Below are 27,861 nucleotides of genomic sequence, written 5' to 3' on the forward strand. Positions count from 1 at the left end.
AATTTGTTAAATGTTAAAAGTAAATAGATAAAATTTGTCATTTGAATATGAGTTAAAATTTTACCTACAAATAATCATTATTGCAATATTAAATTTTGACATAATATTTTACAAAAAATTAAATAATAGTAAAACTATCGGATATCAATAATAATAATTAAACATCTCAAATAGTAATAAAAATAATTCTTATTTTGGTGATAGAAACAACCTATCAAGTAATGCTAAAATATGATTTTTCGTCTTGTTAATGCATATATTAGTTTTCATTGGTATCTAATTGTGACACTAATTTAGTAATAATTAATCTAAAATGATAAGTGCAGTTTAATATGGACCCAAAGTTTAATTAAGTGATAATAACTATTATATTGATTATGAAAACATTGTTAATAAAATATTGGGTAAACTATCCTGCCACTCTAAAATAATTTCATTTCTATTTGTCCCTTAATTTTTTTTTTTGCTAAATTAATCACTTCCATTAAAGAAATTGTTGACTGGACCTGCCACCTTAACATTTTTTCCGCTTAAAATTTTAAATAAAATTAAAACAATGTAAAAGGCAATGAGCAATCAAAATCCTCGTTTTACCAATCAAAACTTTTTTGTTTTTCTTTCCTTTCATCACAGTTTCCATCAACATCCCCGCTTGAATTTTAGTTTCTTGAAATAATTTAAATAAAAATAATAAAAAAATTAACATAAAGAATAAGCTCATCATTCCCAAATATGATTTGATAATTGGATACCTAACTATTTGATATTATTTATAAAACTAAATTTAAATTGATATATAATTCTAATATTTTTTTATATTATGCTTAGAATTTTATTCAAATTAAAACTTAAATAAGTTAACATTAACATAATTATCTATAATACAAAATTATGATGCCAAGTTTTGTTTGATATAAAAAACATATTATATTTATTTCTCCTTTTATCAAGAACTCCATATCTTGTAAATATATTATATTATTAATAGAAATTATGAATCACGTCAAAGCGAGAATATTTAAATCATAATTAATTATATTATATTATATTATATTATATTTAGATTTAGATGTCAATTTAGTAGTATGATAAAAAAAATTGGTTTTCTCTTTTTTGAATTTATGTTTTTGTATATTTTAGATTATAATCAATACAAAAACTAAATAAAAATTTAAAATATAAAAATATAAAAAAATATGTGATATTTCTCTATTTAATTTTTTTATGTATTCATACACGAATTATTTAGAATATGAATATTATAATATTTTAAAATAAAATTTTATAAATTAATTAGGTGTAATATTTTTAAAAATATATAATTGTTAACTAAGTTAATTTTTAATATAAATATATATTTCTAATCAGTAATTACAAAGCTTATGATATTCATATAAATATATAACATTTTACTTAATAAGTTTGATAGTGTTGAATCATCAAAAATAATATTCCTATGCCTAAATAGTAAATAAATAAATATAGGGAGTAAGGTCGATCCCTCAGAGATTGAAATATTTAAAATTAGCGTTTAGAGTCAACTACATGTGACAACCTGTGCAAAAAAAAAAAGGGATTTAAATTTGATAAAAGTTAAAATGGTAAAAATAATTGAAATAAAAATAACAATGAAAAAAGACAGAAATTAAATTAAATTAAATTAAATAAACCAATATGAAGAAATTCTAGCTTCGAGCTCGAATATTCGAACCGATCCTTGATAATAAGTCTTCTCCTTTAATTGACAAGTCAATTATAGTGATTGAGGACGCCTCAAATCACCAAACGTTTTGTGTGTAAATTAATTGCGTGAATGTCCAACAACTATCCTTACCGAACGAACAACCACGAAACACGCATCCACGATTTAGCTCTCTGGTAGCCTTGTGAACTAGAAGGGTCCAACTCGAACCAACGATCTCAACCGAATAGGTTGTTTAGATTGATTGCTATTTCCCTTGATGGATTCAACCAACTACTTAATTGGACACGCCAATGTGTTCTTCAGTAAATTGAATACGACAAACGATCGATTCGGTACTTCCAACTGCACGAATATCAACACCGAATCAACAAGGTCTTTTTGACTTGATGTCAATACAACAATATGAAATGAAAGTGTCTATCTCCTAAACCGAATAAACAACAAATACCAAATGAAAGTTTTTAAGTACGATTTTGAATCACATAGCTCTCTCCCAAATTGCGGATCCACCAAAATTTAGCTACTCAAGAAAATAAACGCATTCAAATGAGGGTATTATAAAATAATTAAAAATAAAAGAAAGAAAAGATTAAAAGGGAAGGCTTAATATTGCGCGAGCAAAAGAAAGAGAAGAGAATTGAAATCTAAATTCTAAGTACAGGACGCCTCTCCCGCATGCGCATATTAAAAAATATATAAAACCCAAATTCTTCTTCAACTCTTTAATCTAATCTCAATTTATTTAGTCTTTCATTACCAACTAATTTCCTTTTGCTTGTGCAAATAATGAGAAATTTGCTTGATATTATCGAACAGGGGTATATATACCTCAATTTTCCATAACGTTTTAAGGATATTCTTCCTTCTTTTTTATCTTTTGCCAATCTTCCAGGAAAAGGATATGGTATTGTAGCCATTTTCTGGGCTCCCGATTCTGTCTCGACTGTTGCTTCATTTTTCTTCTTTTCTCATCCAGCGTTGTGCCCATGACTCGTGCTTGGAAGGGGTTCCAAGACTGTTCCGCTTCGTAGAGTCATTGCGCTCACATTTTGTCTAGGGTTTGGTTCTGTTTAGGACGACAATTTCCCTTGGACTCCAACCTACCGACCTATATGAAAAGTTTGCTTATTTGGCTTTCTAGGTTTTGAATTGTCGCTTTCTTTTCTTGTCCTGCTGAAATTTAAGAGAACCAGCTACAAGTTTATTCACAATGTCTTCTAGAGACAGACCTGAAGCTTGAGCCTATCGAGGAGGAGATCTCGGTTGGTACGATTGTTTGTACGAGAGTTTCGCTCCATAATTGAGATTAGGGTGGTCTCTCCATCTTGTTAGATCCGGTGCCCTAAGGTAGTATGTTCATTTTGCATACTTGTATTTTTTCAAACAAATTGGTTTAATAAAATTATCCGTAAATCACATTCCTTTTTATATTGTCCTCAATGATTTTTGCACGCAAAGCAAAATGGAAAAAAATATTGGTTCACTGGTTATCTAATGTTTAACTAATACTAAGCGGCATTACGTGGTCAAGCCGTAATATAGAAAGATATCTTATATTAGTAGATGAACCTAAACATATCCTTAGTCTAATCGAAAATGAGCAAACCAATTTAAAAATTGATATGTCGTCTTTCAAGTCCAATTGGTGAGATACTTATCTTGAGCATCGGAACGGATGACTACCAAAAGATAAAGATATAGATGTAACTGACTGGTCTGACAATACATCGGATAAGACCAAAATAGAATATATCCTGAATTTGTTTATGAATTTATTCAATTGTGACGTTCATAGTGTAGCATACCTTAATATTGAGTGCTTCATGGACTACATATGTGTGACTCATACACTTTGATGTAAATAAAAGCTTGAATTCAAATAAATAAGGAATCGAAAGCTGGTGCATTAAGTATATGACTTTTGCAGTATATAGCATCATTCACAATAGTTAACTCATAGCCCAAGATATGAGTAAATAATATCTTCTCATTGACATTACATGATAGATGAAAAATAAACTTGACCACCGATCATTTGTCTTTGAAATAAATGACTTAATTACTACTTGATAGTAATTGACTTTTCATGAAGGGAGATGTAATGGTTACCACGAGATAAAATATGATCACATTGGGAGAACAAATTTATCTCAAATAGATTAAAGATATCCTATGAGGGTAACACACTTATGGCAAGGTCATTGGATGAACACTGACTGAATAGCTTTCGTAATAATATATAATTAGTGAGAGCTCGGTCATGATACTATAGTAGAATGATTTCGTGGCTAAATGTGTTTATAATTAATAGGCGAAAAACTGAAACTTAATTATAAATTATTTGAGCTCTAATTATATATGTCCAATCTATCCCTCTGCTAGCTTGTAATGGGAACAAAAAATGAATTGTATATAGAATCAAATAATGAACAAGAATGAATGGAAATAATAAAGTTCGTGAAATGAATCACATTTGGAAATAAATGTGATTTCTCACTAAGTATGGAAATAACCTGAAAATTAATTTAAGTTTTTTGAATTATTATTTAATCAAATAATTAAAGCTCGAAAATAAAATAAAATTAATTGGTCATCATGAATCCATTGAACATGAAAATTAAATATATTTTCTCATAGATTTTTTTACGGTAAAGTTGATATGATTTTAATAGAATTAGAATTGGGTTGAGAAAATTATTTAATTTATCTAATTAAATTAAATTAATAAATAATATTTATTTTGGGAAATAGAAAAAACATGTATTGAGTTTGATTAAATTATAAAGTGTTGAGTTAAAAGTCTAGGAAACACATATAATCGGACCTAATGCAGGAGAGACTAAAAAACCCTTCATAATACACATGAGAGGCAACAACACTAGTATATTTAACTAGAGTGTGCCGCCCCCTTCTCCTAGTTAAATTAAAAGACTAGTTTTTCTATCAAATAAATATTATTTGTATTCTACTAATTCAACCATGATTCTTATATCTCTTCTTATAAATAGATGACACTGGTAAAGCTAAAAATACACAATTTTGAGATATTGTTATTCTGCCCGAAAATAGTGAGAATTTATCAATAACAATTCTATTGATTTCTATTGAGAGAAAATTGCTTTCTTACTAAAAGTAATATATCATTTTTGGTTCTGTGTTTGATTCATAATTGTTCGAGCCGACACTCGAAGTAATTCGTGATACAAAAATAGTGGAGAAGGATGTTTGGTTAAGCCAGAAATGCCTGGATCTGTCTCGTACAAAGTACAAGTACTTTTCGGGAAAAGTTTGTTGTTATAAATATCACAAATTGACTTGATTTTTAAAATTTTAATTTTCTATTGTGACATAAACTCGTTTTTAAACTAGATTTTAATTTGATTTTATGGTTATCAAAGATTATTTTATTAATTTTATTTTCATTTTCATTATTAATGGTTCATTTTCGACATACTTTTATATCAAATTGAATCCACAATTTTGTATTCGTTATAAAAATTTGTTTTGTTACTCTTTTATTATTTTATTAATAAATTACATAATTAATCCTTTTACTACTCCAAAGATCTAAAATTAATCACTCAACTATTAAAATTATCAATATAAACACTCGAAAAATTTGGTCAGGTAATTGTCAGGGAGCAACAATTGAATAATATGATATTGGCATGACGCAATTAATATGGCTTTCATATCAATCTAATATGTTGAGATAATATTTAAATAAATATTAAAATTTTATGAAATTAAGAAACAAACTTTACATTATTTTATATTAAAATTAAAAAGATAATTTGGATTCTAGTTTAGTTATACCTTTTAAATTTAAATTTTTGATGAATAAATTAAATTATATAATCATACCGAATTATGAAAATTTTGTAATATCAAAATAAAATATTAACCATCTTACATATGTTAGTCATCAATAAGTTCTCAAACTTTTTCTAAGAAATCAATTATGTACTCAATTGAATCTTTAAACTCATAATTTTGACTAATGTTGTCATTAAAAAACTAACTGCAAAGTTGATGTGGTTATTAATAGACACCACGACAACCAACAAATGCTGACATGGCAATTTATGTTAGCGATGGCTAACGTAATAGTGCCATGTCACCAAAAAAATCAAAAAAAAATTAAGTACACAATGAATTTGGCAAATGATTGTCTAGATTTATTTGAATTTAAACACCCATTCGTCGAATTATATATAAACATTTAACTAAAAATGGAAAAGAATATAATTATATACATAAACATTTTGATAAGCATCACTTCGTAGATAAATAAAATGTAACCATATTTTAACGTTTAAATGTTTCAAACTTTTTGATTCAGTCTTAGTTCGATTGGTGTAGACATTGTTGTCAATATAGAAAGGCGTGGGTTCTTGTGTCACGGACTTAGAGTTTTCCCACACGATCCGTGCGGCCTTAGGCAGTTTCTCTGCTTAAAACGCCTAAGTCAGCCTAACTTGTAACAAAAAAAAAGATTCAGCAGCAAAAACGCCCAAGTCAACTTCACTCGCAACAATAAAGGATTTAATAGAATTCCCTTAAGATTTTCACGAAGAACAGCAGAAGAACGAAGTAAGAACGAGCCTTGAAAGATGAACAAAAGCAAGAACACTTGAGAGAAAAGTTTGAGTGAATACTCTCAAAATTCTTATTAATAACTCAATGAATATACAATAAGCAAAGAGGTCTCTATTTATAGTTGAGCCTCACAGTATATCAATAGCTATAATTAAAAGCTGAATACAATTAGAACTCTAAGCTTACATAACCAGCTATATACAAATAGAACTCTAAGATTCCATAATTATATCTTCTAGAACACTTCCCATTTCTATCAGGCTCTTGAGATGGGCTTTTAATCTCTCCAATCACCGGGCCAGTTTGGTTGGGCTAAATGACCTCCCTCGAACACGATGGATCGCACCAGTTTGTCATGGTTGCGAGCACCGACGCGCAACCGATGACATTCTCCCCCACTTGTTCTAGCGACGCCCTCGTCGCATCCTCCTTATGGAACTGGTCAATCTTCCCTTGGAACTGCCACAATGCCTCAGCAGGTTCCCAACTTGCTTCGCTATCAGGAAGTCCCTTCCATCGAACTAAGTACTCATGCTGTGGTCGGTGGTACTTTCGTCTAATTACCCGATCTGCCTCAATGTTTTCTACTTCACGATCATACGAGACTTTTACCCCCATCGGTGCTCGTTCGGACTTGCCTCGATTCGGATCTTCTTGATCCTCATGAAACGGCTTAAGCATGCTTACATGGAAGACTGGGTGTACTTTAAGTTTTGGTGGCAACTCTAGCTTGTAGGCCACCTTGCCCACTCTCTTCACAACTTTAAACGGCCCTTCATACCTTCGCACAAGACCCTTGTGCAAACCAGTATATCGTAAAATCAAGTGTAGTTTAGCAAGGACTGAGTCACCCACTTGAAATTGTACATCCCTTCGGTTCTGATCGGCCCACTTCTTGCTACGCTTACTTGCCTTGTGTAAACAAGCTCTAGCCAAGTCATTCTTCTCTTGCCAATCTTTTGCGAATCTATAGGCTGCCGGATTTGGTTCTGTGTAATGGGTCACAACAGCGTTGGGTGTGAGTGGCTGTTGACCCGTCACTATTTCAAATGGACTTTGATTCGTGGCCCCACTTCGCTGCAAGTTATATGAAAATTGGGCCACATCCAGCAACTTTGGCCAATCCCTTTGTGTGGCACTCACATAGTGCCGAAGATACGTCTCCAACAGTGCATTTACTCGTTCAGTTTGCCCATCGGTTTGTGGATGCATGCTTGTGGAGAAGTTCAAATCTGAGCCCATTGACTTGAACAACTCCGTCCAGAACCGACCAGTAAATCGACCATCTCGATCGCTGATAATAGATAGTGGCACTCCCCAATATTTCACCACGTGTCTAAGGAATAACCGAGCTGCTTCCTCAGCAGGGCACTCTTTGGTCGCCGGAATAAAAGTCGCATACTTTGAAAACCTGTCCACCACAACAAGAATACTAGCAAACCCGTCAAACTTTGGCAAACCAATAATAAAATCCATGGATAAACTCTCCCATGGCCTTTCTGGGATTGGCAGGGGTTGAAGCAAGCCGGCTGGAGTCTTTAACTCAACCTTGTTTTGTTGGCACACTAGACAAGTTTTCACATAGGTTTCCACATCAGCACCCATGTGAGGCCAATAATAGCGATCCTCCAAAAGGGCCAAAGTGCGATGCATCCCTGGATGGCCTGCCCATTTCGAGTCATGACATTCCTTCATGATTTCCTTACGGAGTTTCCCCTAATGGGGCACATAGAGGCGGTGTCCATGAGTGTATACTAGCTCCCCATCAAGCCAACATCTTCTTATTTTTCCCTCCTTGGCAAGCTCAATCAAATTTTTGGCCGTAGGATCATGGGACAATCCCTCTCGAATGCGTTCCAACAAAGAGCCATCAGGTTGACTGATTGCTGCGAATTCCATCTTTCGACTAAGTGCATCAGCAACATTGTTGGCACTTCCTGGTTTATATTCCATTGTGAAATCAAACTCTGCTAGTAAAACCTGCCAACGAGCCTGCTTGGGAGACAACTTTTTCTGGGTTAGAAAGTAACTATTGGCAACATTGTCGGTAAGGACCACGAACCTGGAACCCAATAAATAATGTCTCCATGTGCGCAAGCAGTGTACTATCGCAGTCATCTCTTTCTCTTGGACCGTATATCTACGTTCCGTCTCGTTAAGCTTTCGACTCTCGAAAGCAATTGGGTGTCCATCTTGCATCAGTACTCCCCCAATAGCATAATCTGATGCATCTATACGTACCTCGTAAGGCTTCGTAAAATCCGGCAAGACAAGTACGGGCTCTCTCATCATTTCTTGCTTCAATTGGTTGAAGGCCTTCTCACATTCTGGATTCCAATCCCATACCTTCCCCTTCTTCAACATGTCCATCAAGGGAGTGGTAATTTTGGAGTAGCCTTCGACAAAGCGGCGATAGTAATTTGCCAATCCAAGGAAAGATCTCAACTCTGTTACCTTGGTTGGAGGCTCCCACTCTGAAATGGCTCGAATCTTATTTTTATCCATTCGGATCTTACCGCCTCCCACAATGTGGCCTAAGAATGACACCTCTTGTTGGGCAAATGAGCATTTCTCCTCATTGACGAACAGCTCATTTTCCCTTAAAGTTTGGAACACCTCCCTCAAGTGTCTTACGTGCTCTTCAAGCGACTTGCTATAGACCACAATATCGTCAAGGTAAACAACCACAAAACGATCAAGAAAGGGTTGAAGTACCTTATTCATTAGGGTGCAGAATGTAGCTGGAGCATTCGTGAGTCCGAAAGGCATCACAAGGAACTCATACGAACCGTACCGTGTCACACAAGCTGTCTTTGGTTCGTCCCCCTCGACTATCCAAACTTGATGATACCCCGATCTCAAATCTAACTTGGTAAACCATCTTGCACTACCAAGCTGATCGAACAAATCTGCGATAAGAGGAATAGGATACCTATTCTTCACGGTGATCTTGTTTAGAGCTCGATAATCGATGCACATTCTTAAGGTCCCATCGTGTTTTTTTTGGAACAACACTGGCGCACCATATGGGGATTTAGATGGTCTAATGAATCCTGCATCCAAAAGTTCCTTCAATTGTTTCCGCAACTCTTCTAATTCTGGCGGAGACATACGATAGGGGGCCTTTGCTGGCGGCACCATATTGGATACTAACTCGATTTTGTGGTCCACCTCCCTCTTGGGTGGCAAACTTTTTGGCAACTGAGCATGCATTACATCTCGAAATGATTGTAGCAATTGTCCCACTTCTTTCGGGGTCTCACTAACAGACTCAACGGTCTCTTCGATCTTCAAGGTGGCTAAATATGAGACTTCATTTCTCCGTACACCTTTAGCAAACTGAATTGCTGATAGTGTTTTTCCCTCAAAGCTTCTCTTCCTTGTCACTTTCACCATGCATTGATGTTTCGCATCTGAAATCACCATGTAATTGCTCGAAGGGGCAATAAGAGCTTTAACCTGATCAATGAAGCTTAGTCCCACCACAAAATCATAGTCATCAAGTGGTATTACCTTAATGGATACCTTCCCTGACCAATTGCCGAGTTGAAGATCCACTCCCTTTGCAACCCCCTTTATTGGAATACTTTCCGAGTTCACTGTTTTGATCTGACCCCATTCATTATCTATCTTGAGGCCCAGTTTACAAGCAGCCTCCTCAGACATGAATAAATCAGAAGCGCTTGTGTCAACTAGCGCATTCAATTTTCTGCCGGCCACAATGATATCTACAAACATCAAACCATGGCTCATTCTATCTTCGACACCCCCTAGTATCGATCCAAGGTTGTTATCCTCCACATCGGACTCCCCCTTTGCTTCCATAGCCTTGAGAGCGGCCTTCTTTGGACAGTCCTTGATCATATGTGGACCCTCACAGTGGAAGCACCTTATAGGCCCACTCTTTCTCTTGTCCCAAGGTTTCTTACCATTGCCGTTCCTAGTGGGCATTTCTTTATCTCCCCCACTATTACCCTTTAATCTGGGTTTAGAAGAATTGGAATTGTCTTTCCTCCCACCAAATTCAGCAAGTGATTCTGCTACTAACATAGCCTTGGTGAGTTCTTGAACTCATCGGCGCTGCAACTCTTGCTTCGCCCACGGTTTTAATCCGTCCATAAAGGAAAAGAATGCCTCTTTCTCCCCCATATCTGAGATTTGGAGCATAAGCTCGCTAAACTCCTGTACATACTCCCTCACAGTGCCTTGTTGCGCAAGCCGACGCAACCTTGCCCGAGCCTCATCCTCGGCATACTCTGGGTAAAACTGTGCTTTGAACTCATATCGAAACTCCTCCCATGTTTCGATTTCAGACCCACCACGTCTCACATCAGTGGACCTACGACGCCACCACAACAAAGCAACGTCAGATAAGTACATCGCAGTAGTAGTTACCTTAGTGACATCCTCCGTGATGCCTTTGGCACAGAAGTATTGCTCGATTCCCCACAAAAAGTTGTCCACATCTCTTGCGGACCTTGTTCCCTTAAACTCTTTGGGCTTGGGAACATCAATATTGGGCTTGGGTGCGGCAGCCGCTAACCCACCATTGCCCAAGGCAACCTTGTAGATTGTGAGTTCACCCTTGAGCTCCGCAATCTCTCCCTTCAAGGCCACCACCATAGCCTCAATGGCATCATCTCTACCAGTCAACTGTTTCATATTATCCGTCACATACTCTTTAAGCTGCTCCTGCATGGACTGCAGTCCATCATGGAGCCTATCATCAACATCTTCAACCTTCTCCTTGATATCCCTCATTGAACTCTCGAGAGTGACGACGCGATCCTCTAAAGCTGACAATATGTCCCTTGAACGACTGGCTTTCCTAGCCCTCCCACGGGTCTCCATTCCCTCAACTTCTTTTGACATCTTTCAACGGTGGCTTCGAACCTTAGCTCGGATACCAACTGTCACGGACTTAGAGTTTTCCCACGCGATCCGTGCGGCCTTAGGCAGTTTCTCTGCTTAAAACGCCTAAGTCAGCCTAACTTGTAACAAAAAAAAAAGATTCAGCAGCAAAAACGCCCAAGTCAACTTCACTCGCAACAATAAAGGATTTAATAGAATTCCCTTAAGATTTTCACGAAGAACAGCAGAAGAACGAAGTAAGAACGAGCCTTGAAAGATGAACAAAAGCAAGAACACTTGAGAGAAAAGTTTGAGTGAATACTCTCAAAATTCTTATTAATAACTCAATGAATATACAATGAGCAAAGAGGTCTCTATTTATAGTTGAGTCTCACAGTATATCAATAGCTATAATTAAAAGCTGAATACAATTAGAACTCTAAGCTTACATAACCAGCTATATACAAATAGAACTCTAAGATTCCATAATTATATCTTCTAGAACACTTCCCATTTCTATCAGGCTCTTGAGATGGGCTTTTAATCTCTCCAATCACCGGGCCAGTTTGGTTGGGCCAGTTTGGTTGGGCTAAATGACCTCCCTCGAACACGATGGATCGCACCAGTTTGTCATGGTTGCGAGCACCGACGCGCAACCCATGACACTTGCGCGCTGAAGCACATTATCTTCTTATCTAAGGGTTGGGGAGGGGTTATGGATAATTCTAGTTATTATATACAATTAAAAAGGTTTCGAACTTTTCAATATTACAAAAAAAAGAGATCATATTTCAATCTCGTATATGACCGATCAAATTTTTTTATAAAAATTTATGGTTTTAATTAATTTTTAATATTTTTTTGTAAATGTTAAATTTTTTATGTTCTTTTATAATTGTGTACTTATTTCTAAAATAATTAAAAAAATATTTTTATTTTTTTGAAATTTTATTTTTGCTAACGTGACGCTATCACGTCAACCATCGACGCTGATGTGGATTGCCATGTCAGCTTTTGTTGGTTGACACAGATTGTCACATCAGCATTTGTTGGCTGAAATTGTGTCTATTAATAGCCACGTCAATGTTGCCGTTAGTTTCTAATGGTCAATGTTAGTCAAAAAATTTCATTGGTCAAAATTGTCAATTCAAAAGTTAAATCTGGTGCAAAAGATCTAGAAAGGTTTAATTAATATTTTTTAAAAGAAGTTGAATGACTTATTGTACCAGTAAGTCAACATCTTATAGATGCTATATTGTCAATGAGGGATCAAAATTTCTAATGTCCTCAATTTTAGAGTTTTAAATGATGATTATCATAGTTGGATGACTCAATCAAATCTGACAAATAGTTTGGTAGTCATATGTATAATTTACCTTGTTGTTACAGATTATATACTATTAATTAATCAAAGGTTTACTAATTGAATTAAGAATTTTATTTTAAAAGAGATAAAATCTTAATTTGCAGTAGCTTAAAATAATTTTATTTTATCTCATAATAGAATAGAAGTTCGGAATTTACATAAGTGAGTTGAAAAAAAAGATGAATCAAATGTTGTTTAAAGGTGTTCAGCTTGCATCATATTTGGTTGAATAAAATAGCCACCCAATTATAGATAGTGATTTGTTGCTACTAAGAATCTAGGGAGGGAAAGGGCATTTGGAGAGTAGACACGGATGAACAACATATCAACAAGCTAAAGGATTTAGGCGGCAAATTCCGACCAAAAAGGGTGAAAAGTCACGTTTGTTTGTTTGTTCTATCAATCGATACTTATTGGGAGGAACAAGGGTTAGAATCGGGGAATGAGGATGGTTTTGGGTTTTGAGCAGTGTATTCTGCATTGCGATGAAAAGCATTTTTAGCTTAAAAATGTTTTTTTTATTGTACAAGTAATGAACAACATTTGATTTTTGTAGTAAAAAATATGGTGGAAAAATGTCTTTCCACTTTGAATGCATCAATTGGGATTTAGGTATTTTTTACTTTGTGGAAATTATCAAAATATTTTTATTTATATTAATTATTTAAAATATATATGCAAAATTAGATTAATTTATATTTCATATATCATTATATTAAATTATTTAAATATTATATAACTTAACTAATTTTTTACTATCTACAATTTTTGGTAGTAATGAAGAATACTAAGGGCTAGTTTACCATTAAGGCTGAAAACTGTTTTTAGAATACGCCGTGAAAAAGTACTTTTGAAAGGTTTGGTAGTGTTTACCATTACCGTCAAAAAGTGTTTTTCAAAAGATTAAATGTCTATTTTAGACATGATATTGTAAAGTAGAAAATATATATTTAAATTTATTAATATTATGATTTAGGTAATAAATGAAATATATAAACTTAAATTTATTAATATTATGATATATGAAATATATAAACTTAAGGTATAATTAATTGCAATAAAAATTATAATTGAATCAAATGCAAAGTATCGTCATTTTCACGTGTTATTATTAGCACGATGCAAAGTTATTATTATTTTGGTATTAACAAATATTCAATTTAAATTATAGTACAAATATAATAAAATAATTTTTGATAACTGATTGTTTTTTTTGAAACGTAATTTCATTAATTCATTCAATGAATGGAACCATACAATTCAAAGAAAAAATAGCAAATGTTCGTCGTAGATGGTGAAAGACAAGCTCTATCAACACAACAAAAGCTTTAGCCTTAGCATCAATAGAACATTATGACATGTTGACAATTGACTTTGTCACAACTCAAGCACGACATATCTGGAGTGATTGCAAGCACTTAATACGATAAAGAATCAGTCTCGGATGGTCCAAAGCGGCGAGCAAAAATCGACAAAAGAATTGAGCATTCACCAAACTAGAGAGAACGACAACAAAATCATCTCTAAAATCACTTGTAAAATTAAGATTACATGCATAAGCAAAACTAAAAAATGCGCTACAAGAGCAGACAAAAACTTCTAAAACTGAAGACTTATTAAACAATTGAGAAACAAACAGAAAAACATATAAAACTTAAGACAACACGAGTTCAAATCGACACATGAATTCATTTATTATTCTAAAATACTTTCAAAATGGAAACAAATTAAAAAGTTGACGAAGAGCCACCTACTTTCCAAGAAAAATTATTGGTGGCCGGTGAAGTTTTAGCGAATGACATGCACCATCATCAGTCCATCACAACTTGTGAAGATAACAAAGATACCCACAAAATAGATTTGCAAACTGAAAAGAGAGAAAACATGTGTAGTGAATAGGAAGAAAAAAGAAAGAAATGTTTGCTGGGAGAAGAAAAAAGGCGGGCGATAGCTAACCCGGAGACTGGCACCACTGCTGAGCAAAACATAAAATAAAAAAGCAAACAGCTTCCACTGTGTAATTATAATTTTTAATATGAAACAAATATTGATAACTGGTTGTTAATATCATGGTATATAAAATATAAATTTTAAATAATTTTTAAAATTTAAATAGATTATTTTTAAATTTTAATTAATAAATATCATATTTATCTTTTATAATTAATATAAATGAAAGACAAATTTATAATTTACCACTAAAATGGACTTTTGAAAACCTAAAAGCTAGAAGTTGGCTTAAAAAGCAAATTTGAAAAGTTAGTTTGGCCTGTTTACTAATGTTTTTAGCTTAAAATGTTGGTTTTGCTTGAAAAGTATTTTTTTTTGTGAAAAAGCAACTAAACTAAATCCTTCATGGAAGATCGTCAAACAGTCTTAAGCCTAGTTTCTTATTATAAACTGTCTTGATAAAATTATCAACAATTAAATTTTTTTCTCGGGAAATATATTGAATCTATCACTGTTTAACCATTTCCATGATATGCCAAATTCTTCTCATAATTAGAGTTTTCTGTAGGACCTTTACTGATAATGTTGACAGTTTCAATATTATCCGTTTGAATCAAGACCCTTTTAAAGTGTCTATTTAAGATAAGATTTAACCCCTTTAAGATTTCTTAAAGCTCAGCCTCCATCACTGTACAAGTACTTAAATATCTGGAAAGCCAATGATCCACCTCCCATCATAGTTCCATACAAAACTTTCGACTGCTGCAAAACTCTCATCAATCGTGACTGAACCATCAATTATCAAACACAATCTATAGACAAATTATGGGGAAAACTCTGTGGAAAACATTTTCAAAACTCAATAATAAACAAAATTTAAAAACTAACAAATACATTTTTACAGTATTTTTTTTTTACTAAAAACAATTTTAAAAAGCTCTGTTCAACATAACAATATTGAAAAACTAGTCCTAAATAAAGAGTGTAACTAAGGAATTGCTTGCCCCCGCTTAACCTTTCTAAAGACATGACTACCCGCTTGCTTCTGCAGTCCAGTATTTTAACATAGAAATTTTGTATTTATTTAAATTAATATAAAAAATGTAAATATTAGAACAAAATATTTTTGCATTAAAATGAATACTGATTTGGCTCTTATAAGAAACGCAGAAAGTCCCTTGGTAACTGTTTGCATGAAAATGTGAGTCCCTAGGCTAGGCCATTGTGGTTGGTCCCTACTCCCCATATATTCTTGGGCAGCGTCATACCAACTCTCTCTCTTTCACCACTTTTTTTTTATTTGAAACCCAACAATTGGGGAAATTCTAGGGGAACCTCACTAACCTTCTTTGTAATTGCAAATAGGTTACTTGATAAACAGTTCAAAATTTTGAAAATTATATTCTTTCATATTTTTTTTTTGTTCTTCTCTCGTGATTTTGAATGCCTTCATAATCCCTCATAATTCTTGGTGTTTTTTTTTTATAATTTTTAGTATGCCATCAAAATTTTTAATATTTTTAACTGGAGAAATTAATTTTTGATATAAAAAAAATATTTTTGCATACTAATAAAATCTAAAAATAAACAAATAAAAAAAATTATAAGACGCAACCAATAATTTTGGGTGTCTTATAATTTTTTATATTCTCCCGTACTTTTTTGGTACCCAACTTATATTAGGTTGGTATTCCCTAATACTTCAAAAATTTTGGAAGGGATACAAAAAAAAAAAGGAAATATAAAAAAAATTAAAAAGTACCAAACATGAGGGAATAAAAAATTACGAGGAAGTAAAAAAAAAAAAGAGAATATAAAAAAATATGAAGATATACTAAATTTGTTTCATTTATTTTATTTTTCATATATATTTTAAAAATTATCAATGAAGTATAATTTTTTTTTTACAAAATTTAACATGAAAAATAATAATTTAAAAGTTACCAAATTTGTTCCTTACATAATGTTATTGGAATTTCTTAATATTTAAAAATAACATTTTTTACTTTAAAATTATATTTCGTACTAAATCATTATTTTGAAACCATACCAAAAATTACAAGGAACCACCAAAAAACATTGAGGGAGGAAGTACTAACAATTATGAGAGAATATAAGGAAGTATCAAAAAATTATAAGAAAATACTAAAAAATCTAAAGAAGTACCAAAAAATATGAGGAAGTATAAAAAATTATGAGGAAACACAAAAAAAACACGAGAAATTACAAAAAAAGTTATAAGAGAATACCGAATAATATGAGAGGATACCAAAAATTGTGAGGGATACCAATTTTTGGTTTGTCTCACCTGACCTAATTGCCAGGAAGAATTTGTTCTTTTGTACAAACTTGATGTTGATAAATTCACTCTAGAAATTCATTTTGGACACTTAAACCTTCTCAAATTATTTCTTTTTAAGAACCAAAAAGATTTGTGCAAAAACAATAGAGGCCAATAAAAACAAAAGACCTTGGTTGGATAGTGGATATGAAGTACTATTTCTGCATCCCCTGACCAAATCCACCCGCATTAGGATTAATTTTTAACGGTTGATCGAGTTTGATAAATTCACCCTCTGAAACAAGAAGTTTTGGTCTTGGGGATAATATCAACCACTTGATGCCCATCCAAGACATCCGTTATGGTTATTTCCTATCTCATTTTTCTTTTCGTATAATTTTTTTTCCTTTATTTAAATTTTCACATTCTTTTAAAATTATCATGAAATACAATTTTTTAGTACCAAATTTTAGCATTAAAAAATTATAATTTAATGGTTACAAATTTTTTCAGTTACAAAATCTCATTGAAATTTCTTAATATTTAAAAATAATATTTTATTTATTCCAAAATTATATCTTGTACAAAACATTCCAATACTAAAAATTATGATAGAATACCAAGAATTAAGAGAAAGTACTAAAAATACGAGGAAGTACCAAAACTTATATGTATAGAAAATTATTAAGGAATACACAAAAAATAACAAAAATTATGAGCGAATACCAAAAATTACGAGAGATACCAAAAGAAATGAGGAATTAGCAAAAAAAAAAAAAAGAGAGGATGTACCAAAAATTATGAAGATGTATAAAAAAGTTACGAGGGAATACCAAAAATATGAAGGATACCAAAAATACATGGATGCATGAAAAAATACGAGGATGCACCAAAAATTATAAAGATGTACAAAAAATTATGAGAGAATATATTAAAAAATATGAGGAAGTATAAAAAAAATGAGGATGTACCAAAAATTATAAGGATGTATAAATACCAAAAAATTTGAGAAAGTATCAAAAAAATATGATGATATACTAAAAAATTTGAAGTATAAAAAATTATTAAGGAAAAGTAATATATATATACGATATAATACGAAAAAATATAAGGAAGTATAAAAAAATTATGAGGATGTACCAAAAATTATAATGGAATACCAAAAAAAAAAAAGAGAAAGTACCAAAAATTATTAAAAAAAATATCAAATAACATGAGAGAATACCAAAAATTGTGTCTCAATAATTTATTTCATTTATTTAATTTTTCGTATTTTTTAAATTGTCATGAAATGTAATTTTTTCTATATCAATTTTTAGTATTAAAAATTATAATTTAACATTTACAATTTTTTTTTTACTTATGAAATCTCATTGAAATTTTTTAAGATTTAAAAATAATATTTTTATTTACTTCAAATTTCAAAATTATATTTCGTACCAAACTTTCTTTTGAAAATAATAAAAAAATGATGAATAAATATAAAAAAATCTAAAAAAATACAAAAAATTATAAGCATATAGCAATTATTATAAGAAAATATGAAAAAATTATGAAAATATACCAATTATTAACTTGTAAGCTGTTAAATAGGTAAAAGCTTAGTATAAACTTTTTTAAAGAAGCTCGCAGAGGAGAACCTCTCCAACATTTGCACTCCATGTTTTTATAATAATCAAAAGATAAAGAAATACCAATAGTTATGTGGTTGAAAAAACAATATAATTATTTTAATTATTGTGATTATACATATACTAATTTTTTAAGCCATGTGTTAGTGTATTTTATAGAAATGTTATTATTTAAATAAAAAATATTTAATAGTGTCGTAAAAAATTGCTTTAAAATTATGTAATTTATTCAAATTTTGATATTTTTTAAAACCTTTTATTAGGAAAAATTATAAACAATATATTAAACATTAAAAACTTGTAGAATTATTTTTTAAATATTATTTCAAATTTCTAAAATTTTTAAAAGTTTTGATAAATTTTTTATATTGTACTTAAAATAAATATAAAATAAATTTAAAAAAATTATACAAAAAAACAATTTAATTTTTTATTTTTTAATATATTTTAGTACGAACACAGTAATATGGTTAATAACATTTTTGTTGCAATGGTTAGTAATGTTAAATTTTTTTATGTCTTTCTATCAAATACTAAATATATGATTGGCTACATCAGATGCTTGAAATTTGATTCAAATGTAAATTAAATTATAATATAATTAAAAAGTTAAAAAATGCATATTTATTTAAACAAATGATTGTTTATAAAATCAAAATTCTATAAATTTCTAATTTCGTTTACATCAGGTGCAATAAAAATATTACTTAGTGGTGTCTCATAACATCTTTTTGGTTATGGAAATGAAAATATAGTAGCTAGTGGAGTTGTCAAATTAGCTTTATGATATTAAAAAAAGTTGACTAGCAGCCTATGAGATAAATATTTTTTAATGTAAACATATCCCTACTATATTTATACATATACCATTTAAGATCAAGACAACCGACGATGATCCAACTATGCAATGACTTCACCCTTCCTACAATTCCTTAACTTGATGTTCATGACATTCATGCCAGCCATATGCAGCACATTGCAGCAATCAATTTTCCCAGCCTGAAGAACAACAACAATAATAAATCAGAATGAAATGTAAACCTAATTTATGTTACTCGGATGGTAAGACCAATACCTCCTTCCGCACTGTTGCATTCGAGAAAACTCGAACTCTGAGGATATTATCCGCCGAATAATTTCCGGGGACGAAACAAGGTTGTTGCCGACGCGGAGCTTTTCGTCTATAGGTTGTAAGAACTACGGAATTTCCTTGCAATTTCCTAATGTGTTCCATGAAGAATACATGGGGCGTATGACATGGATCGTTGGTAAGCAACCTGGTATTGAACATGTACAATGGAGGCGGACCATTCTTCCAGGGTTTAAATGTCTCAAGGGGTTTCTTTAGGATACTCCGAGGAATAATACTTTCATATATATGAACTGAGTAACCCCATGAGACTGACACAGACCAATTCATTGGCTTCTCGTAGCATATCGTTTGCTGTGCCAGCCGTGATTGGTCGATTTCGGCGGCTTTCATCAGATGCTTTACTGCTTCGGTTCGGTTCCTGTTAGGGAAGATTGGGTCTATATTGTCGAAATGGTGAAGTGTAACAATCGGTACCTGTGGATGAGCTGATATCATGCCTGATATATCTCCAAGAAGATCAATCTGCAGTTTAATGTCACAGTTGAAGATCAATCTGTACTTATGAATAATAATCATTTAATTAACAAATTTTCCAATCTTAGATCACCCAGATCCCAGTCCCAAGTTGATACAAAGGAAATATTATTATAGGAAAAATGAAAGGGATTGTAGATTTACTGCGGCACCTCACACAACCAAATTGATAATCGAAGGGAGTAGTGTGTAAAAGTGGGATTACCTGATGAATACCCCTTTCAAGGGTTAGAGCAACCCCCAAATCAAATAAACAAGAGGATGTTAAATGGTCACTGGTATGCATGAATGGGTATCTTTCAAGGCAATCATTCATCAATGGCGCCAGTTGTTCCACTAGTGAATAGCTCAAAGCATATCCGGCACCACCGTACGCCATATCAAAGGCGAATAGGAAGTTGGAAATCACTGACTCCGAATGCATGCCAACATAATATTGCTTTGTGTGGTCATACTTGGCCAACACTTGTACCAAATTGTCGATGAAAAACACCGTGTCATCATCCGCCATTACGAACCATCTCACACCTTGGTTATCCCCTAGACTAAATGAGTCCAATACGGATCGGAAAATCCGAGCCTCGATCGGGTTGGCCAGCTTCGGGTATACCGGTAACTTAGTGGCATCTGTATTCAGCTGAAAGGGTGGAGAAGTTTTAGGCCAAGGGAGGAATTCTTTAGGGGGAGGTGAGTCCATGAAGATGTTTCCCCTGGTTTGGTTTGGTCTCCACCAGGCTTCAGTGTAGGGTCTTCTGGTCAGCCATGTTTTAGTGCAGCCGACCAAAACGAACTTAATGTGGCTAATGTTTGTGGGGTAATTCACAGTTTCAGTTGAGTTGGAGAGTTTCACCACTATTGGTGACAACATATCTGAAGAAGGCTCATTACAGGGAGGGTTATACAAGAATGTGTAGAAAATCAAAAGAAGTGGACCTAAAATAGCTAGCAATTTGCCTAAAGCAAAGAAAGAACGGCTCCTAAACCTGTGTTTCATTTGCAGAATCAAAGGAAATGAATGAACTCAACAGAAATCGGAAATTTCTGCTGCATGCAAGTGCAAATCTATGAAATGTGGGTTTCAGGGGGTTGGTTTATAATCAGGATTTACCGTAACTGCAATGAATGAAAATGTTGACTTCGTTTAGATTAAAATTGAGTAAGAAAGAGCCAAAATGAACCGAATGGAAAAGAGAAAGTGCAAAAGGAAAAAGAAAAGAAAAAGGAAGGAAGGTGTTTCACTGTTTTCGATACAAAAAAAAGATTAGTTCATTAGTTTTGTCTATTTGTGGAATGGTAATAAAAACAAGGGAAACTGGTGTATTTTGTGTTGGTCGGTTGCATGTTGAGGGGAGGATGGGTGGCAGTAGATATGGTCCAAAATGAGGGAGAGATTGGTGATGGAACCCATCATCTCTCATATGCTTTCATCTCAATGAAGAGCGTTTCAAAAGGAGAACTTACTCCCTTCCTTTACGTTTTGCCCCTAAATTCAGGATCGAAGCAGAAAGGAGCAATGGTTTCAAACATCAGTTGCATCGGTTCAGGTTTTAATTGGTCTAAAATCTCACTCTCTTCCACTCATTTTCGAATGCTTTATCATCCCACCAATTCCATCTCTTCGACCATCAATCATATGTCTCAATTGCTGACATATAAACCGAAATGATGGGTCCTCCTCAAATTAAAATTTTAAAAATATGTATATAATTTTTTTGAATTTTTAAATTATATATTTTAAAAAATTTTAGGTACTGTCAGAATCCAAATTTAAGGATTAAGTTCAAAAAGATTGTCAATTTTAAGGGTAAAACATTGCTTTATCCCAAATGAAAATAATTAGAATTGTTTAGAAATAAAAACAAAAAACAGAAATCAAATTATTATTATTATTGGAATTTTCATTATTTTTTAAAAGTGGTTTAACAGAAATTCGAAGTCTAATCCGTTCCACCTCCGGTTGGTTTTTAGTTTCTACAAAATTGGGTGGCACCCGAGTTGTCTGAATTTGAATTATATGATTTTAGAATAATATATTAAGGAAAGAAATGTTGAAAAAGAGATTCTTTTGAGGATATGGGAATAACCATATTGTTAAATCTCCAAAATTCTACTTCTCCCTCGCCCTTCTTTTTGGACGGCAGGCGCCAGCCATCGGAGAAGCCCTTAATGTGAGTCGCCTGCCATTTCTTTCTCTTATATGATTTACCATATTAGATCTGCGATTTAATTGAATGCTTGCTAAGATCAACATTCTGCCCTTTGTTTTCTTTCGCAAACCTCTGTATCCGCATTTTCTTCTTCATTCAGCTTAACTTTTATATATTGATATCAATATTTTATGAATTATAACTTAAAAATTTCAGGTCTAGCTGACGAACTCAATATTTTATGCATGAAACAATTGATCATTGTGATAATTTTCGATATATTTATGTAACAATTGAAAATTTAAAAATTATAATCACTTGTATTCAAATCATTTAATTTTTTAGATTTTAATGTAAAAGAAGAAGAAGATAAAAATACACTCAAATAGTATTTATCATTTGTAGAAGAAAAAAAAGGATAGTTATTCTATTAGCTTGGAGAGTTGCAGAAAGTCTTTGTACTAGACATGAATACAATACAAGGAAAAAAAAAACTTGAAATCGCAATATGAAATACAAATACAAACACTGCTCAACTACAAAAATATGCCAAATCTATATAAACATAAATTATTAAAATGCCAAAAGTTATATAATCATAAAATAACTTGACATGAGAAACTACACAAACATGATACCAACCCAACAATTGTCAGGTTTGAAAGGTAATGAAACTTGAAAATGGGTGTTTCTCTTTTCTAAACCTTAAAACTTATATTCTGTAATTGGGATGAGAAGCAAAAGGAAAATTCAAACTATTGAAATGTCAGCTTATCCATGAAACTTGTATTCAATGAAAACCTACGGTCTACAACTAAGGTTTCCCATCCCTCAACTATGAGACCAGCGAAGCTGCTTTCATGGTGAGTTTAACCCACATTAGTCACTCCAATGCGGTGTTTTCTTCTTCATGAGCCTTTTGAATGCCGACCAAACGAGCGTAATCTACCCACCTATGAAAGTGAAATCGTGAAAATTGAGAAGCTGTAAGCAGCAAATTGACTATCCTAGTAGAAGATTGATGTTGAAACTTACAATAGGGAACCCAAGAATGTGTTGCCTGTTCGAACGGCAAAGCATATTGCACTCAACATGAGCTTGTGCTGGTGTAGCAAAGGCTCCAAAATACGCTGTTCAATTACACTGGCCAGCACTTGGTACCTATTGGAACAAAACACAATCAGTTCCCAGCATTTATGCATCATGGAATAGGTATGTCAAGACATGCTTGTTTCATGGGTACACATCTGGAATTAAACAGAACTTCAAACAACAAAACTTCTCATCTAATACCTAAATTCTATGTTACTTTGACTTGACTGTGAGTGTTAGATATCTCATACATGAATATCTCATACCTATGCCTGAAAATGTGTGGACATGCATGTCAAACATATGAACTCTTCAAGAAAAATGAAAATTTAGAGCATCATAAGCTAAATTTTTTGTCAATATAGTAGCCAGATATTTAGCTAGACAAATACTCTAAAGGTAACTAACAGAAGAGCAGGTTTTCCTTCCTCCTACCTACAATACAAATAGCTACATTATCGTAATGTTTACCAACACCAAAACAAGCAATGAACGCATCCCATTTTGAGCTACCTGTCAGCAATAGCTAATGCTCCAACAAAACCTTAGACTTAAATATTACACTTTACATTTCAATGGTTTTTATGAAATAAATCAGACGTTCACCATTTGCTACCAAAAATGACACCCTAGTTCATTGGGAGTTGAGACCAAGACAGCACAGGACTAATGAACATACTGTTTCTCCACTGGCATTGGTACGTATTGATATCAGTCTATTTTGAGGTACCGTTTCAGACACATTACTATTTAAAAAAAATCTGATATGTATATAAAAAGTATTTACAAATATCAAATAATTAGATTAAATAAATCATTAATTTATATAAAATATTCTTCAATAAATTTCACAAAAACAATCTATCATTAAATGAATCTAAAATAAACAAGCAAAAAAGAGATTATTCCATATATTAAACAAAAGAAAAATCATCCAATACTAAGAATATAACAATTCATTATTCAATAAATCCAACGTAAATATAAAAAAGATAGTACCGATTGATACACTGTACTCCAACAGGCACGGGCGAAATCAACCAGTATGCACAAATATAGTTGTTACCAACACAATAGCAAAACTTAAAGTTATTGCTCCGGTTCACTACTGGAATGGAGTGATTTGGCCGATACAACCGGTAACCTTGGTTGAGATTCCAACTTAGAGATCTACAATATTGAATCTTAGGATGGGAGAATTTGGCATTAGGGGATGAGAGAGCAACCTTCCCGTTTGTATAGCTCAGTATTATGTCACATTATCAGAATGTATCGTTGCTAATTGTAATGGTAAAACTGTAAAGCATTTCTGTGAACAATGTAACTTTTGAAGTCTTAACATCTAATTTATAATATATATATAAACATGAATTTGGAAAAACTTTTAAATAGGTCCTTTGTTATTCATTATATTGCTTATTTTTGTCAATTTAATTTTTTATTATTTATAAAATTTATCACACTTAAATATTAGAATTCTAATTATATTAAAAAGATTTTTGTTGAATGAATTTATATAATAATAAATGAAAAGATTAAAATTTATATTGAATTACTTAATCATTAAATTATTATTTTTCATTGACCCAAAAACAAAAAATATATATATTACTTTCATTTTGAATATAAAATATTAATTATTTATTTAATAGATAACTTTATAAATTTTATAAACAATAAATTTATAAATCCAACATAATATATTATATATTAATTTATATATCATTAACGAACTATTATGATTGATTTATTAATTATATTATTAATAAAAGAAGAAAAAATAAAAAATTGAACAGAGTAGAATATCGATTTACAATATATTAGTTATGCTAGAATTGTAAAAATTATCAAACTAATTGATATATTTGAATCATGCTTGAGTTATTATTATCTTGAATAATTTTTACATAAATTACATGAAGAACAATTATATATATTTTATATGCAATGCCTACTTCTACCTATAACTTCTGACTTTTAAATTGAAGGGAAAATCCCATTAAGCACATTTGAACCCACTTTCTCTTGGTTGTTGCAATATCAACAGGGCCAACAGAACTAAGGCTTAATTGGAAAGATTATATAATTTAATAAATTACAGAACTTAATGCCTAAATTTTACACACCTGAGGTTGCTAGAAACTGCCATGTATACACCGTAGGCAACACTGGTGGATAGTATGGGAACATTTTCAACTTCTGCTCCGGAAGACTTATCAACAGCCTTTCTTGCATTAATCAAAACATTTGTGACCGCTGTCCCAACCTACAACAAAATGAAATTCCATTAAGTGCCACCCAAATCTGGTTTCATAATTCAATTTCCAAAAAAGCAATGATATTCTTTCTAGAAACAGAAAAGATAATAAGATTGGACAAATACCGAAAACTAAAAACAAGCATTATAACTGTAAAAATTAGATTGCAAACAATTTCCGACCAAACACTTACCAGTGAAGAAGTTGTGCCTACTGCAAAAAGCTTGGCCCCGTTGCGCTGCAAAGCACATAAACATGAAATGGTGGTTTGTCATTCATAGCTCAGATATTCAGAAATCTTATTCTTTAAAGTTTACAAGATACAAAAGATCTTACCATTACGGCACCTAATCTTTGCAAAAGTGAATATGAGGTCCCCGGGAGAGCAACCTGCAGACAGAATTTCATTACTATAAAACAACAAAATATCCATAAAAAAAAACAATAACAACAACAACAACAACAAAAAACCTGAAAAGCATTATCAGGGCAGCTATAGAAGAACTTGGAAATGGCTCCAGCATTGACAGCAAGAGGAGGCCGGAGAGAGACAGTTGGAGCAGGAAGATAAACAAGCATGAAATCTGCAATTATGGCCATTACCTAGAAAAACGAATAGGAGTTTCAAGTGATTGAAATAACAGGGTTGGATATTTATTTCATAACAATCCATGCATTATGTGCTAATGTAACTCTCAGGATCAAGGAAAAAATACATTATAGAGGCAAAATATATAAAGTTAAAAATAAATACAAATTTTGCAAAGGAAAGTCTCACTGCTTCCTCATAATACAAATTCAGCCATGAAATCAATCAATATCCTCAAATACATAGTTTGAAATTAGAAAACAAGTCATCCCTGCTATTCAGAGCAAAAGAGGGGTGAAAAGGTAAGTGTTTAAAAGAAATGGTTTATGAGGCAATAACAGGCATACCACATCTGCAAAAACTATTTCCAGCTCCTTGAAAAAGTTTTCTCTGCGACGTTCATATTCTGCAGCAGTCTACAAAACAGGCCATGAACATAGGCACAGCTACTGACAGTTAAAGAGTGAAAAAAAATAGAATTATGTATAACTAGGATGACAAGAAGTGGATCTTTTGAATTCAGATAAGGGAGTTTAGGTATCCAATATTCTGATTTACTAAAATGAAATTATATCTTACAACTTGTCTTTTAAAAGTTAAAGCATCATCAAATGTAATGGAAGTTGAGGGTGAAGGAACAAACCTTGGTGAAGACCCCAACACCACATTCCATGGCGACTTTAGCTAAGAAAAGATCATCAGCCAAAAGCCTCTCTTTAAACCCACCAAACTGCATCAACCACCGCATGAACCCCGACTTTTCAAGCCCCAAGAACCTCTCTATAACAGACCAGGAATCCTCCCAGATTGAATCGCCGCCGCCAAGTCCTTGGGTAAACTCTCCATTGATCTACCTGCTTCCGCCAGCACAACCATAGCTTCTTTCCTGTTCTTATCACCCGCATCCTCACCACCACTACCACCACCACCACCACCATTGCCTTTTCCATTGTCATCGTTTCCACCGCCACCATCTGAGTTGTTGATATCTCCACCATTGCCACCGGGAAGGGCGGAGAAGGTTAAAAACGGAGAAGGTTGGCGGTAGCGGAGAGTGGTGGTGGTGTTGGTGGTGGAGAAGGAGGAAATGCGGAGGTGGAGAGGGAAAGTGGTGGAAATTTTGGGGATGGAGATAGGCTTATGGAGAGGAGAGAAGGAAGGGGAGGAAAAGCAGGTGGCGATGGACATTGCTGCGATGGGGGGGGTGATCCCCTGGGTTTTGCTTGTGAAAAAACTCCAAACGCCGGCAAATAGCCTGTGTGTCTCAAGGGTTTTTGTCTGAAGGAAGACTTGTTACGATTTATTTTATTACAAAATTTGGTTAACATATTTTGGGAGATATGGTAAGTTTATAACTTTTTTGTTGTTCCAAAGTACCTTTCGTTGAAATGGTAAGGTAACAAATTAGATGATGTTGATTTCAAATGGTAACTTTTTGTTATTTTATTTCCCTCATTTACCACTATGAAGGTTGTATATTTCGTCTCATATTCCCTTTTTCCACATATAGTATCTCAAAAGCATTTTAAATATTATGAATAGCCTAAGTTAAACCATTCTTGATTCAATTAAAATTGATAATTTCTCTTTTCTTTTAAAAGGAAAAATTTAAAGTAAAACAGAAATTTGTTTATCTTATTCTCATTAGATTAGGAGTCTTAACCACCACAATGTTATGCATCGCCTAGCAAGATTCATCAAAGGCTTTTCATTCCACATTCATTCTCATGGCAAGTTTGGTCATACCATCCACTACTATGTTCTT

General features: G+C 32.7%; 1 protein-coding gene, 1 long non-coding RNA gene and 1 pseudogene across 2 annotated transcripts; all 3 read right to left on the reverse strand.

Moving 5' to 3' along the window:
* Nucleotides 1-1,489: 1,489 nt before the first annotated feature.
* Nucleotides 1,490-3,057, reverse strand: LOC121220885 (uncharacterized). Its single transcript, XR_005918107.1, has 2 exons — nt 2,534-3,057; nt 1,490-2,047 (listed from the first exon to the last, which is right to left on the reverse strand). It is a non-coding gene; the product is annotated as an uncharacterized lncRNA (long non-coding RNA).
* Nucleotides 3,058-19,073: 16,016 nt separating this feature from the next.
* On the reverse strand, nt 19,074-21,270 carry LOC107891416 (uncharacterized). Its single transcript, XM_016816221.2, has 3 exons — nt 20,216-21,270; nt 19,459-19,998; nt 19,074-19,382 (listed from the first exon to the last, which is right to left on the reverse strand). Exons 1-3 carry the CDS (start codon nt 21,002-21,004, stop codon nt 19,284-19,286), a joined length of 1,428 nt encoding a protein of 475 aa, XP_016671710.2. The 5' UTR covers nt 21,005-21,270; the 3' UTR covers nt 19,074-19,283.
* Nucleotides 21,271-22,694: 1,424 nt separating this feature from the next.
* LOC121203145 (protein RETICULATA-RELATED 4, chloroplastic-like) lies at nt 22,695-27,317 on the reverse strand (annotated as a pseudogene).
* Nucleotides 27,318-27,861: the final 544 nt, after the last annotated feature.

This window comes from Gossypium hirsutum, chromosome D09, assembly GCF_007990345.1.
Source record: "Gossypium hirsutum isolate 1008001.06 chromosome D09, Gossypium_hirsutum_v2.1, whole genome shotgun sequence".
Lineage (NCBI taxonomy): Eukaryota > Viridiplantae > Streptophyta > Magnoliopsida > Malvales > Malvaceae > Gossypium > Gossypium hirsutum.